The sequence below is a fragment of the Pangasianodon hypophthalmus genome, chromosome 1 (genome assembly GCF_027358585.1).
Source record: "Pangasianodon hypophthalmus isolate fPanHyp1 chromosome 1, fPanHyp1.pri, whole genome shotgun sequence".
Lineage (NCBI taxonomy): Eukaryota > Metazoa > Chordata > Actinopteri > Siluriformes > Pangasiidae > Pangasianodon > Pangasianodon hypophthalmus.
The window spans coordinates 8,899,433-8,915,222 of NC_069710.1; the positions used below are offsets into that span (position 1 = coordinate 8,899,433).

Sequence of the window (15,790 nt, forward strand, 5' to 3'; positions counted from 1 at the left end):
CAACACCTCTTTGGACGGCATATTGAGAGTTCCCATGAACAGCTACCAAATGCAAATTCAACACTTGGAATCAGCTCCAGACCTTTTATCTCCTTAATTTATCATGATATAAGAGCAAACAGGCCACAGCTGGCCATGAAACTGCTTCTCAGTCAATTGTCCCATTACTTTTGAGCCTGTGAAAATGGAGGGACTCTGTAAAAGATGGCTGTAATTCCTAAACGGTTAATGCAATATTTTTGTTAAACCCCTTGAATTAAAGCTGAAAGTCTACGCTTCAGTCACATCTTGACTGCTTCATTTCAAATCCACTGTGGTGGTTTACAGAGGCAAAATTACCAAAACTGTGTCACTGTCCCAATATTTATGGACCTGACTGTATATATATATATATATATATATATATATATATATATATATATATATATATATATATATATATATATATATATATATATATATATACATACTCTGTCAAACGAAATGAGATAAGACAAATTAACCACTTGTGTCCTCCCACAAAACAGTTACAATTCATGCATGCATATGGTAAAGGATGTAAAATGTATTTATTTGCAATAAAGCAAAATGGCAGACAAATTCTAAGGAGACAAGTTGAGATGGTGGACTGGGACAGGATGATACAGAAACTGAAACTCGAGTTAGGTGAAGCCATATTCTGAAGTATTCTGAAGCTGTCTCAGGAGGATGGGAAAAAGAAACCACCAACTGTATCAGTAAATGCAGTTTGGTGCACTGTTACTGCCTCTGAGATGGCCTTAAAACCAAGCATATTAATTAAGAATGTGTTTGGTTTGACCCAGCTGTATTTTTGGAGTCAATTACTTGGCTATAACTTTTAAATCATAAATCAAAACAAACAATTTCACACAAGTGATCATATTAAGACTTGGACTTATTCAAACAGGTTGTGCAGCTAAAACATTTTGCAGCCTGGATATTATACAGTCCTAATGCTCATCCTCTGATAATTAGACCTGCTTTACAAATCTAAAAAGTAAAAATGGCTTGATAAAAAGGCACAGCGGTATTTAAGGCACACAACACTTGAAGTAAGTGTATAAAATCAAGTTAATGAGCTGCACCTTACAACAACCTGTAAACTGTACAGAACCTCACAATTAAATGTGATTTCTCTAACCATGGTCAAGTGCTGAACACTGCCTATTCTCTCTTTCTCTATACAAATGTCTGAACAACTGTTCTAATTATTTTAGAAATAAAAAGAATTAGAGTATATCTGTTTCTAATAACAGTCTTTGAAATGCACTGGTTTACAATCTGTACTAAAATCAAAGGCATTTTCAAAATTCACAAATAAAAAGATAAATAATATCTGAGGCACATGGCTACTGTGGCTATTAGAAACCAGATAGCACACAATATAATAAATCATTTCAGTTTCTATCCCTGCCAATAAGAAATGGCACAGCTAGCTGAAGTAAATTTTCATAAAGTGACAGACTTTAGTACGATATAAGTGAGTCATGGGTTAAGTAACATTTCAATACAAAAGCAAGCTCTTCTTATCACTTTTAAGTTATAATACAGAGTGTTGGCAATAATGACATTACATCAGAAGCACTTATGCGTTAACCAGCTTGTAAACAGAAATGACTTGGGTGAGACACTCTTCCCTTGCTGAAGCTATATAAGCTTATCCATGACATACTGATGGCATGAAAGCAGCTCACAGAAGCAGCACAGTTGCATATACATATTGAATATGGTTTAATCCCATTTGAATTTTGTGGGTTTTTTTTTTGTTTTTTTTAAAATGTTGCCACTCAGTTTAGCAGCTCTAGGTATGTGATTGGCACTTTGCCCCTCTGGCTCCTGCGCTCTCCCATGAGCCAATCAGAATCCATGCCTGGGACACTGCTCACAATAATCACCTGAAGAAGAAAACACACACAATTACCACTTCATAGTAGGCCCAACACTCAATGCTTCATATTCTCTGTAAATATTGTCTCAGTAAAACTTGAAGGTCTAAGTGTGTTCAATCTTTATTCATCAAAAATTTTGAATAAACAACCGCAAGTACTGAAATATGAGTTCCTACAGCCTGCTGCACCAGCTGAACACAAGTTAGTCTAGTCTGACCATAAATGGTCACTATGTTCTACTACTAAAAATTAACGGTTGCACCAAGTGACAGTTTTAACACAGCCTTAAGTTAGAACTTTAAACTTACTTCTACCCTATAGTAGGTGCAACGTTTACCAAACATGAACCTACTCAGTGATTCAATTCAAACTGAACAATGCCGTCATGCACAGAGTAAGAATAGCATTTACTCCTATAAAAACATTTTGTTTTCTTTGTATTTTGTTAGGAGGATTCCTAACGTCTCCACATGTCTCGATCAAGGATGTAGTATTTCCTGTTTATGTCTGAATATGCTTCTGTTGGTTAGTGATGGAGAAATAAATCACAAGTTTTGATCTATGATCACTTCAGACACTACTAGTTGCAACATAATTTACATCTCTGTTGTGCAACTGAATTCTACACCGCACTAATTTTAAACTAACTACTCTCAGCGTATAGGACCGACTTTACACGCTGATTTATGATCAAACTTACATTCACAACGTGTGCCACAGACTGCTGGATTATATTTCCTGGTTGAAAAATAGTTAATGTTTTATGTCTGAATAAATGTTCTAACATATTGGAAATTGACTGAAATTTTAGAGCCTGTTTTATTAAATGCACATACCTAGATCTACACTGCTTTCTGACAATGTCTAATTTTAAAAAGTGCTGTACAAATAAAATTGAATTGAAGCCTATCTCATATGTGGAGTACTGCTGTTACCGAAAAGCATTCCTACTTTACAACAAATCTCACATGTTGTTCTAGGTCAAGGTGAATCAGAACGATGGCGCAGGTTAATTATAGTGGTGATCTAGACAAACAATGAGCACTCACTTCATCGGCCAATAAGGAGAGCTCGTTGCTGCCAGCAGCGTCGTAATCATACAGTACCCGTGCCTTGCGGCTCACACCTGAGCTCAACAGCTCGCTGAAGCCAGGGTGACTCTGTCTGGCACTAGCAGAAGGAACAGTGGAAACGGGCAGAGTGGGTACAGAGACACTGGCTCCCGCCCCTGCTGAACACTGGTTATTATTGGAAGAGAATGAGGAAGGGAAGCTGTAATGGGAAGGAAGAGTACAGGAATGAGTCATATAAAATTAAAAACTGACCATTTGTCCATGTGATAATTCAACATACTGTGGTACAAAAATATTAAAAATGATTTACGAAATGTGACTTGCACCTTCCTAGCTGTTTTTGCAGATCCACCATATACTGATAACACTGCGCGTAATATGTCGTCTGAGCCTCAACAAAGTCATTCAGACAGCGAAGGTGGTGAGCCTGACAGAAATACACATGGAACACTGACATACAAAATAAATGCTAATGATCAATACAGAACATGTGTTTTTTGTGTTTGGATGAGAAATTCATGTCAGGTGCAGTGCGCACATGTGTACTGCCGACTCCTTCCAGCAGCAGTCTGGTTATCTCAGCTTGCCTGTCAAACTCACTCTGTGTCACCTTCAGCTCCTGTTCAGCCTGAGAGACAGAGAGAAAGAGAGAGAGAGAGAGAGAGAGAGAGAAAGAGAGAGAGAGATACAGGCACAGTGATATTAGATAATGCACAAAGAATGGCTCCATGCCGTCCCTAAAATGTATAGTGATATTTTACACTATACATGATACAAGGAAAGTAATGCAACAGACAGATACTAAGAAGATTTTAAACATTTGGAAGATTATAGTTTAGATCTGAAGAAGATCTGAAAAAAGTAACAAAATTAGTAAAAGTGATATAAATTTCAGCTGCTGAATATGAAGCATCGATAAGGGCAGAGGACTGCTTTGCTTTGCTCCCTCCAGCTTTTCAATGCTGTTCCTTCAGGAGAGAACCATCTGTGGTTTGTTGACAGTGCAATGGTGGGATGCTTTATGTCCCAGCGTGTCCTCATGCCTGTGTTACCTTTAAAATTGTGCTGTCATAGCTAAACCTAACAGAGTCCCTGCTTGCACTCTAATCCCAATGCATACCATTGTAAATATGTACTCTTTCACTTTCTCACTCTCTCACACACACCCACATCCACACCCACACAAAATACGTGTACTCCTGCAGCCTGATGGCTGTGTCTGATTCAGACAGGCCTGATTCACTGATTCATCCCTACTTCTGCTTGGGGCATCTGGTTATTGATGGTTACTGAAACTATAAAAACTGCACTTTCCAAAAACATCTTATGCCCAAGTCTCACCCTTTCTTCAGTGGATAATCTCACCTGGATACTGTAGACTTGTACCTAAAAACTGCTGCTGTAATCAAAAAGACTATGATGCTCATACTGAATATCCTTTAAAAACACTTAGTACTGTCTGACTTACTCAAGTATACAACTGTGAAGGGGTTATGATTAACCCCTTCACCCACTATCTGGTGTCACCCAGAAGAGGATAGGTTCCCTGCAACTGGATTTCTGTGAAGTTGCTCACTGTACAGGCCAATACGAACTGCTGAATCGCATCACTGTAATGCTGCTACGAAAAAGAGGCTTGATCATATGATCTGGAATTGCTCAATAGGTCAGCTGCTGTGTGTGTGTGGGAGAGAGAGAGAGAGAGAGAGACAGAGAGCATGTGTGTGTGTGTGTGTGTGTGTGTGTGTGTGTGTAGGGTATGATGTGCCTTCCCAGGTCTGTCCCAATCATGAGAACAACATCCTCACAAGATGCTTCTACTCCTTTTTCCAAAAGCTTTACACAAGTCTGTATAGAGTTTTGAAATGTCTTAGAGCTGTTAAGCAAACATGGAACTCCTCTAAAGCCATAAAAGCAAAGTACGTAAAAGGAAGCTAGAGTCATGCTGACTGCTTATACTCACCAACTCACTTTAAAATGAGCTTAATCAGCAGCATATAAGAGGAACCTAACACCCTCAAGCTAGATGGAAACAAAAAAACCTATGCAACAAATTTGTAACTACAATTCTAGAATTGTCTAGAATAAACTAGACAAAAAGAGGCAGATTAAAAACCCACCAAATGAAGAGGATTCAATATTCTAGCTGGGAAGAAAAAGGACTGTGATAATAGATATTCCTTCCTGGAGCTAGGTTTTATTACACTACAATACTGTTGAATTCCCAGTTCTCGTTGATCAGAAAGGGTTGATTAATTTTCTAGACCACAGCGGCTATGACAATAGTGCCAGCTGTAATGTGCTTGTTCCAATACGATATTGTTTCTATAGTGACAACTCATTCACAGGGACCTGTAGAACAGAGACAATAGACTCGACATAATATCAGACAAATAAATGGATTAAAAAAATAATTTAAAAATTGTTATTTAACGAAGAAAAACATTGAATTGTTGATCTGTAAGTAGATCTTTATTTAACATTTAGGAAAGGAGTCTTGGTGTAAGCACTTTGTAACAGCCATTAATTTTTCTGCAACAGGAAATTCTTCAGGACAGAGGACATTGTGCTTTTTGTGGTTTTTCAGTAAAATGACCAGCTGTTTTCATGTTTTATAAACTTCAAGAAAGGAAAAATAAAAGGCTGGTGATGGAAATATGCTGCTATAAGTGATAACAGGAACTAACTCAACACAAAATTAAATGAAACTATGGGTAAAAGCCATTACGTGTCATTCATTAATAAATTTACAATGGCAAGATGCTGTGGTATAAGAGGAATAAAACACTGCTGTTTTGGGAAAATAATCAGGGCTGTAACAAACTCCACTTTGTGTTGAGCCACATCACACCACCCTGTTGCTGATTATTTTTCTATAACAGCACACCCCCAATTATTTTATTCCTTACTTATTACCAATCTAATCCAAGCAGCCATTGAAGCACATAATAATATGCTAATAACCTACCTAATAGCAATATCTAATAACCTTTAATTAGTGAAGCTAATTCACTAAAAGAAAAACATATTTGATTTAACCATCATATGTCTATGTGAAACCTTAGACACTAACTCATAGGAATGAACAATAACTCACAGCAGCTCTTGCCTCAGCCATTTTGGCTTTCTTTAACTTCGTCTTGGCGGCATCAAGATCCAGTCGTTTGATTTGCAGCAACTTGCGTTCTTTCTATTGTGAAGAAAAACACCAGTATCACATTGTTACAAAACACTTCAAACTTTTGTTTCTCTGGGCTCTGCTCATCATTCAATGTTTATCGTTACTGCAAAACTCTAAAGTGCTATATCAGTCATTCATATCTATGGAATATGATGTATGACCATCTATATGAGCATTTCAGAAAAGATTTTCCATTTTAGAAATTACTGAATACATTCTCTCAAACAGTCTCACCGTAAAACCTGACTGCTGAATTCATGCCATGCTTTAAATAATGAATCAGTCACGGCAGCCTTTTTCTTTCCTGAGAAATCTAAGAAAAATCTAGGGTTGAAATCCCTTTTTTCCCTTTGGAGCTTGCTTGTTGGTTTTGCTTTTTAACTCATTTTTTACTTTACTAAATTAATTCACTCTAATCATTAGGTGTCATAATGAATCATATGGGAATATGCTGTCTCAGTATGCATTCAGTGACACAGCTACATTTTTAAAATAAAGCTAGGACAGCTTGCGTTAAATAAAAGAAATTTTCATGTGACTGGAACTATGGCTGCTGTAGGTACACTGGACAGGACACTCAACTCTAATATGCACATCCAGCCTCAATGTGTAGCTGAGTCCACCAAGGAATCCATATGCCACTCACTGCGGCCATGTGGCCATGGAGTACTCCTGAGGACATCATCTAAGTGTATAGTCTTCCAAAGAGTGAAGAATGGTGACTTAGAAGTGGCTTCCCATTCTTTAAACTCTGTGGATTTCCTCTCCGTGTATATTTGCTAATACCAGTTGCTTACCTACAGCCCACTGCTGAGTAATGTGGAAAGCCAGCTGAAGAATTTACCTCTGGACTTTACCTTAACTGTGAGATTATTTACATGCTGTTTTTCTCAAGACTCAGAGCCAGTAAAATAGTATTTAGATCTCACTTATTAAATCTCTGTTAACGTAGGCTTTTGAGAAACACGCCTGCTTTAAATCATTGTAAAATATAGTGAAAAGAACTGACTACACTAAGGCATGGATTCAAGGCTGAACTTTCCTTTGGGACCAAAACAACATAAAACTAAACTTAGACTGAACTTACCAGTATAGTTTTGAAATCACCCTCCAGAAAATTCCTGAAAGGTGTGAGGAAATTACTAGCTGAACTCTGGATAAACTCTCTTTCAGCTCCTCCAATCTGCTTCTCTGTCTCTCCACACTTCATCAGAGCATTTCCTATCGACGCACAGGCAGCTTTGTCACTAAAAACATCAAACTCAGAACTGAACTATAAATTGACGGTTGGATTTTTGGACTTTATGTAGCCCTGTCTATGTTGCGTCATGTTCCTGGACGTGTGACATTTCACCTCACTGTGCACATGTATCTGGATGGGATGGAGATAAATACTAGGACAGTGGAGGTCTAAAGTTGCTGTAAAGTACAGTACTAGTGACTGGAAGGTTTGAATTCAAATTCCAGATTGATCAGCATCCATTTTAGGCCTTTAAGCAATATTTTTAATGTCCAAATAGACTACATAGTATTTTGCTTAATTTGCAAGTCACTTTGAGTAAAATGTAAATCAGCTCCATTTCAAAGAATCCTATTTAGAGCTGGGAGTGAAATATGGCTGATCTGCACATCACTAATTCAAAGTATGAAAATAAAACCATATCTACATAGCTACATTTTTTGAATAATTTTGTGTGGGTTTTTTTTGTGTGTTGTGTGTTGCAGAAGAGTCTAATTACTATCAGATGCTAACCGTAGGCTGTGCCAGGTCCAAACTCATTCCCAGAATCAATCATGGATTGGCCCAGCATCTCATGGTTATTCATACGTGTGGGGGCTTTTTTGTCCAATTTCTCATAGAAAAATTCTTCTATCCGCACGTCTGTAAAGCAAATTGAGGTAGAAACTACATTAAAAAGGACAAAAAAAGCAAAACATTATCCACATTAAATACAAAGATGAGCATAATCCACATATACAGTGTTTAGATATCAAACATCCAAATAAAAGCTTCTGATAGCCACTGATTAAAATGTAAAGACTGGAGAGAAAATGTCTGTGAATGTGCATCAGTAATCATGCAGTTCCAATTAGTTCTTCTGAGAAAGCCTTCAGTAATATACACTATATTGCCAAAGGTTTGTGGACAGGTTTGTGGATATGTGGTTCTTCTACAAACTGTTGCCACAAAGCTGAAGCAAACAATTTTATAGGATGTCTTTGTATACTGGTACATTACAATCTCCCTTCAGTGGAACTAAGAGGCCCAAACATGTTCCGGCATGACAATGCCCCTGTGGACAAAGTGAGCTCCATGATAACATGGTTTGCCAAAGGTAGAGCAGAAGAACTTGAGTGGGTGCAGTCAGCATTCCAGTTCATACCAAATGTGTTCAGTGGGGTTGAGGTCTGCAACCCAGGCCTCCTCACCCAACATCAGTGTGTGAGTCTACACTTTCATTTGGATAAACAGCAGCCCAATTTCCTTGCCACCATTTTAGTTAATTTAGCATGTTTACAGTTAGGTCAAGCTTTTTCCATTCAGTTTATTCATGTCACTCAGTAGCTATTGTCAATGATGTTTATTGTCTTGTTTACAGTTAAGTTTGGCCTATTTCTGTTTTTTTTTTTTTTTATTAAGAGTAGTCGTACAGGAAATTTATTTTTCTGTAAAAAGTGCACTCAGAAATATTTATACATTGTAAAAAAAAATAATATAAAAAATACTGTTTGTAAAGTAATGCTAATGCAAACATATTAAGTGAGGAAAGGGCAGATGTTTTATCTGTGCGAGTTTGGGTTCAGTGAAATTGTAGCTACTCATACACAGTTTATTTCGAGCCTGTTGGATTTTAACATGTAGAATAGCAATTTTTCAAAACTGAATAATAATTGTATAATAAATATTTATGTTAAATAAACCTATTTTATGGTTACACTTATTTGAAGCGTAATATGTATTTCAGCAATGTTTATGTTTAATAAATCTAAATATTATTCATTACATTCAGCAATAATTGTTTTTGCTATGTACTAGACAGCACAAAGTACACTGTTTATGTATTGCTTATTTAACTAACAGTGTCCTTGAATTCTACTTTTCCAAAAGCTCTCCGAGGCCTAATATTACATTAGCCCTAATATTAGTATTAGACCTCACTTGGATTTGGCTGCAATAACACTTCTGTTTGCTTCAAAATCTTCTCTGTCCAGTGTTTGGTGCATTCAGCTCTGGTTAGAAGATTTTCCAAATGTGCATCCAGCTCAGTTTTCTCAGCCTGGCCCAGCTTTTCCTCTGTGAACTAGTAAAGAAAAACACATAAATAAAACATACAGATAATATTTGCCTGCCTGTGCTCCTTATAGTAATAGGTATAGTTAATCACAAAACCATCAGTAAAACAACAGCATTTATGATCATCTCAATAACAATATTAGCAGATTAATAAAATCAATTCATAACTGCAAATTACCTATAAGGGATGTCAGTATTTATGAGGAAGTTATCGATCTACCTGCCTAATTGCCAAAGCTGTAAACTAGTTAAAATGACCTCCTTTGACACACAGAATGTAAAAATGCACAAACACAGACTTATATCACTAAACACACCATGTTTTTAAAGTGTATCATTGTTTTAGCACTGGTAATTTTAAAAAAGCAAACAAAAATATTGCTATTATAGTCAAAATATCTCAGTGAAACATGAAATACACAACAAAGTTAATAGCTGAAAAATGAAATAATTAAAATGAGAGAACATGTTTTTAAACAAACCCCAGTTCAGAGGGCCAAGGTGCAATGTACATCATATACAAAAGGTGTGTAAAAGCCTTTACGCTGAAGAAAATGAAGAAACATTTATCATGCAAGAAAAACCCCACACTGTCTAAACAAATAAACAATGACTGACCAAACTGCTTGAGAACATATTAAAGTTATGATTTCTTTGAGATACAGTGTGCTCCAGTTTGACTAGGTTTATGAACAGTGTGCAAATTTATGAATGATGTCTGTGAGGTGGCCTGGACCAAACTTCACCTGGCACTTATTTACAGCTAAATTCATTACAATTCATTGTCAAATCATATTTCATTACTATCTCTTAGTTTATTCTTTCAAGTGTATAAAGATTTATAAAGTGTATAAAAACAGGGAAAACAGTATCTCAGATGACTTTTACATTCTTTTACATGTTTATGTGACTTTTTTATGACTATTACATAAAAAAATTAAAAAGAGTTTGAAGTATGTAATAAAAGCAACAATAAATGTATAATCTGTTATTAATGGAATGAGAGTGGGGCAATTATAATGACATCAGCCTGTTTCGTTGGTACACAAGGTGAGATTGGGGCTTTAGTAACATGTTTATCAAAGAAAAACAAATATAAATTTTTTTTAAAATGCTTAGAAGCCTAAGTACAGTAGTGGGGAAAAATAGATTTCAACAATTTACTGATTTGAGTCACATAAAAAGTAAATAAAATAAAAAATACAAACCAAACAGCACAAACTATACTGTGTGCAAATCACATCCATTCATTACAATATGGTTTTAAACAAGTGATTACTTTATTGTATTACATTGCTAAGACGTTAATTAGCTAATTTGTTGGCTAATAGACAACTAAAATAACTTAAAGTTACTAAAAATTTAGACCTGTTAATTCTGTCAGCTTAACATAAAAATGATAGACAGATCAGTGACTGTGAGCTCAAGTTCTGCTTTCTTCTTCTTCTTCACATCTAAACGAAAGAATTTTTACTGCCACCTACTGAACTGATTGTGGGTAGAGACGTTAAAGACCCAGTCTAATGTTGATTTTATTCTTACCATGTGTCCTAGATCAAAATAAAAAGTGCTCTGCAGCTATGTAATTTCTTCTTGCAGTAGATTCAGTACATCCAGTCAATACCAACAATCTGTGTATATATGTGTAAAGCTTCTTTTAAAATATCCTGCTTCATATTTGAAATGAAGCTTTGCACATATACACACAGATTGTTCAGTCTAGATATAAAGTGAAGTTTAGTTTGTTTCAGTGCATCAGGGAGTGCAGGGAAACAAAAGTGCAGATGAAGCCAAAAATGCTATAAATGAACAATGAAGACAATGAAACATGTACTATTGCAGACATGAGTTCGAATCGGAACAAATGAATACTTTTCCAGATGTCTTGCCTTCCACCCACGGCAAAGCTAAAACTAATGCTACCATTTCTGCATAGACTGAAATAATGTCTGGTCACTCTGCTTTAAGTTTGGCCCAACTGTGTATATCTGCATGCACTCTTAATTTGAATCAGTATGATAGCTAGCTAATGGCTGTATATTATCTACTTTCCTTCTTTTCTGTAGGACTGTGAAATCTACAGTACTGTGCAAAAGTCTTAGGCGCCCTTTTTTTTTAGTACAAACTTTGTTATAGATACAAATTTTAGTACAAAATTTGTTTTATTTTATGACTTCTACATTATTGATGATATTGATGGAAAAATGTTAGTTTTCCAGCACGAAATTAAATGTTACAGAAAAGTGTTTGTATGTCAGTAAAGAAAGCAGCATATTACATAAGAGACCACTTTTCAGACAAAAAACATAATGAAGGCTGATGGGTTTGCTGCAAAAATAAGAAGCAAGTGTGACAGTCAAAGTCTCCAGAAGAACTGTGGCTGCTTCTGCAAGATGCTCAGTAAAACGTACAGCTCATTTCCTTATAAAACTGCACAAATTGTATCTGAGACTACTTTTTTTTTTTAAAGCGAAGGATCGTCACACCAAATATTGACTTTGTTTCATTTGTTTTGGACAGTGGGAGGATACTGGAGTACCCGGAGGAAACCCCCATGGACACGCAACACATATCAGAATTGAACAAGAGACCCTGGAACTATTAGGTGGCACCTTGGTGCCGGCCAGGCTTTATCCAAATTAGAAGCAGCAACCATGTACTGCTGACCAATCATAACTCATGAAGACAAACTGCTGTTGTCCAACTGCAAATAATGATCCATATAGGTAGATCCACCTGTCATACATTTCTCCCAAGAAATCGTGCATGAAAAGTAATTTATATCAGTATTTTGATTCTCTGTAATGTATGACCCCAAACTGCACATATGTAAAGCTATTCTTTACATGTGGCAGAAGGTTTCCCAAACTGTTGATATTCAAGGTGAGTTTAAAGCAAGTAGCAGCTGAAGTTCATTAAAAAAAAATCTATGGCAGTTTGTTAATTCACCTATCTTGGTAGCTATGTTACATAAATAAAATAACTATGTATTTGAAATTCACATTTTCATGAATAAAAGGTTCATTTGTAGATCTAGTTGTAGACAGACCCGTCTCTTACATGGTAAGCGTTGCACACAGTGTGCACATCAAGTGGTGAGCTGAAGGTGCAAGGAACAGAGGGCAATATTCACACTGCTGCAGTTAGTACACTTCCCATTCCCCAAGGACCCCTCGCTGCTCCCTCGAGCTCGAGGCAGGGATACACATGGGAGCTAGTAACATACTCTCATTGTCCACTTTAATAGGAACACCTGTGCTCATTCATGCAGTTATCTAATCAGCCAATCATGTGGCAGCAGCACAATGTATAAAGTCATGCAGATGTAGGTCAAGAACTTCAGTTAATGTTCACATCAAACATCAGAATGGGAAAAATGTGACTTTAACCATAGTATGATTGTTGGTCTCAAATGGGCTGGTTTGAGTATTTCAAAAACTGCTGATTTCCTGTGATTTTCACACACAACAGTCTCTAGGGTTTACACAGAATGGTGTGAAAAAACAAAAAACACTGAGTGAGCAGAAGTTCTGTGGGTGGAAACTCCTTGCTGATAAGAGAGGTCAGAGGAAAATGGCCAGCTTGATTCAAGCTGCCAGGAAGGATACAGTAACTCATATGGTCACTCTTTACAACCGTGGTGAACAGACATCATGCACAAAACATCGAACCTTGAGGTTGATGGGCTACAACAGCAGAAGGCCACATTGGGTTCCACTCCTGTCAGCCAAGAACAAGAATCTGTGGCTATCATGGGCACAGGCTCACAGAAACTGGACAGATTAGAAAAAAGATCACCTGGTGTTTTTCCAGTCTTCAGCTGTCTGTTTGGATGAGTCTGTGCCCATGATAGCCTCAGATTCTTGGTTGACAGGAGTGGAACCTGATGTAGTCTTCTGCTGTTGTAGCCCATCTACCGCAAGGTTTGATGTTTTGTGTGTTCTGAGATGTTTTTCCCCTCACCATGGTTGTAAAGAGTATTTGTTTGAGTTCCTATTGATTTCCTGTTAGCTCAAACCAGTCTGGTCATTCTTCTCTGATCTCTCTCATCAACAGGGTGTTTCAGCCTGCAGACCCTCTGCTTTTCACCCCATTCTGTGTAAACTCTAGAGACTGTTGTGTGTGAAAATCACAGGAGATCGGCAGTTTGTGATATACTCATCCCACCCATCTGGCTCCAACAACCATGCCATGTTAAAGTCACAGAGATTACACTTTTTCCCCATTCTGATGTTTGATGTGAACATTAACTGAAACTCTTGCCCTGTATCTGCATGATTTTATGCATTGTGCTGCAGACACATGATTGGCTGAATAGATAACTAGATGAATGTGCCAGCATACCTATTAAAGTGGACAGTGAGTGTATGTAATAATAAGTGGTAATTTTCATTCCTTTAATTGCACCTCCTTGTTTCCTTTCCTTGCTTCCCTTGCACACTTCTTAGCCAAAAGATTCTTAGCTTTAAGGTTGCAAGAGAAGGAAATGAGGAAGAGAGTAACAAAGAACAAACATTTTTACCAAATGAGACATTTTTGCTTACTGAAGCACCAGTTTAGTGGCTTTAGTGAATTTACTCATTGATGACAAGTTCCCAAACCGCTATACAGTGATTAAACACTGTAATTATGCTTGATTACAACAATATTGCACATGTACATCACATGCTTAAATGCTGATATTTTAGCCTAGACTTCCCTGATTATAAATCAACTTCCATGCAAGGGTTTTATTTGTACCCATTTTTTATTAAGATTAAAATCATTCATTTTGTATTTTTCTTTTTATTATTGTATCATTTATTGTCATTTGCTTTTTGGGAAAAGTGGAGTATTTATACCGTAGGCTTGCTTCTTGCACCAAAATAAGGGTTAGGGAGAGGGTTAGACTTCCATGAAGGAAGCAGCTGTATACACTTGATCTAAAAGCCTCTTCTATCCTTGTTGTGTGATTCATAGGGGTGCAGAACTGGTACTTCCTTAAAGATGGCTGACTTTGACTGATTTCAGGGTGACGGCTGTAACCCCGCCCCAAACTCCATACTGCCGGGACATGGCGGGACAAAGAGCGCTCACATTAGCGATGGGATTTCCGGTCTTGTCAATGAGTCAGATCATTCGAATCAGCTCACAAACAAGAGCCGACTCTTTCGACTCCCAAACAGCTCATTGCCATTGTTGTCTAAAGTTTGCGATACTTTGAACAGAACCAGAATATAATAATAATAAAAAAAACCCTAAAAGAGTCAGGTCAAAGAGCCGACTCGTGCACGAGCGACACCTCAGTGGCTCGCAGGAGCACGCGGCAGCGGATGTGCTGAGTGTGCTGTCCCAAACTTTTCTAAGATGGCAAGCTAGTTCAGCCTATTCGCGTCTATACTATAGACAATTAATGAAACTGAGAAGGATAACACCACTGTCGTTTATTTATGATGCTCGATGGAATTAAGTCCAGAAATATTCAATTTTCCCGTGAAATCTGAGTCCTTTTGTGAAAGTATACCTAGGGTTAGTTGGTTCTTAAAATACTTACACCTACACTAGCGAACTGTGCAGGCTTTCTAGTTGTGCAACCACAGCCCGACCTGAGGCTGACTCTGTGCACCATAATAATACAGTCTGTGGTGTTATTGTGTTCTGTACTGTAGTCGCTAGCTGGCTAACGGGCTAATCGAACCCCTCCCAGTCGTCCACGCCACAGCTAGAAACACGCTAACACATTACTGTGCCAAAGCGTCAGCACTGAACTGTACCTGTACCGCCCGACTCAGCAAAGTCCCCGCGTCCGCTGCCAGTCTTTTAACACTGAAGTCCATTCTGTGTTACAGAACCATAAAACTACAGACTGTGTGAGTGAGGCACTTGCGAAACACACACACACACCAGTATCAGCTGTCACACAACACATCACCGCCGGCTGAGGAAAAGCTCCTCCTCTCACTGTTTTACACACACACACACACACACACACACACAGAGAGCGAGCGGTGCGCGTAACAAAAACATCACTGCTGTTTCACAACGACAAATAATAAATGTTATGCTTTAAATATCTTATAAATTCCCCCTCACAGCTCCACGCCTGTCCATCTGGAGCGGAAGTTGTGTAAAACGCCTGCGTGTATATACAGGACACTTCAGCTACTGTTCTGAATCATTCTTTTATATAAAGGAATATCTTCGGGTTATAAAGTAATCTAAGATCACTAGACAAAAAACCATCAAGCAAATGTACTGAGCAGAATTCACTCACTTGAATAACAATATCAACAGCAGTATAATTCAGTTGCCACGTCCAGTGTTTTTCTCTAAGATAAGATAAAGATTTATC

The 15,790-nt window shown here is 37.5% G+C and overlaps 1 protein-coding gene across 1 annotated transcript; it reads right to left on the bottom strand.

The window, feature by feature from the left end:
• Window positions 1-552: 552 nt before the first annotated feature.
• Window positions 553-15,398, bottom strand: sh3glb1a (SH3-domain GRB2-like endophilin B1a). Its single transcript, XM_053236255.1, has 9 exons — window positions 15,213-15,398; window positions 9,325-9,466; window positions 7,918-8,046; window positions 7,252-7,385; window positions 6,081-6,173; window positions 3,522-3,611; window positions 3,310-3,410; window positions 2,960-3,182; window positions 553-1,916 (listed from the first exon to the last, which is right to left on the bottom strand). Exons 1-9 carry the CDS (start codon window positions 15,273-15,275, stop codon window positions 1,809-1,811), a joined length of 1,083 nt encoding a protein of 360 aa, XP_053092230.1. The 5' UTR covers window positions 15,276-15,398; the 3' UTR covers window positions 553-1,808.
• Between the last annotated feature and the right edge of the window lie 392 nt (window positions 15,399-15,790).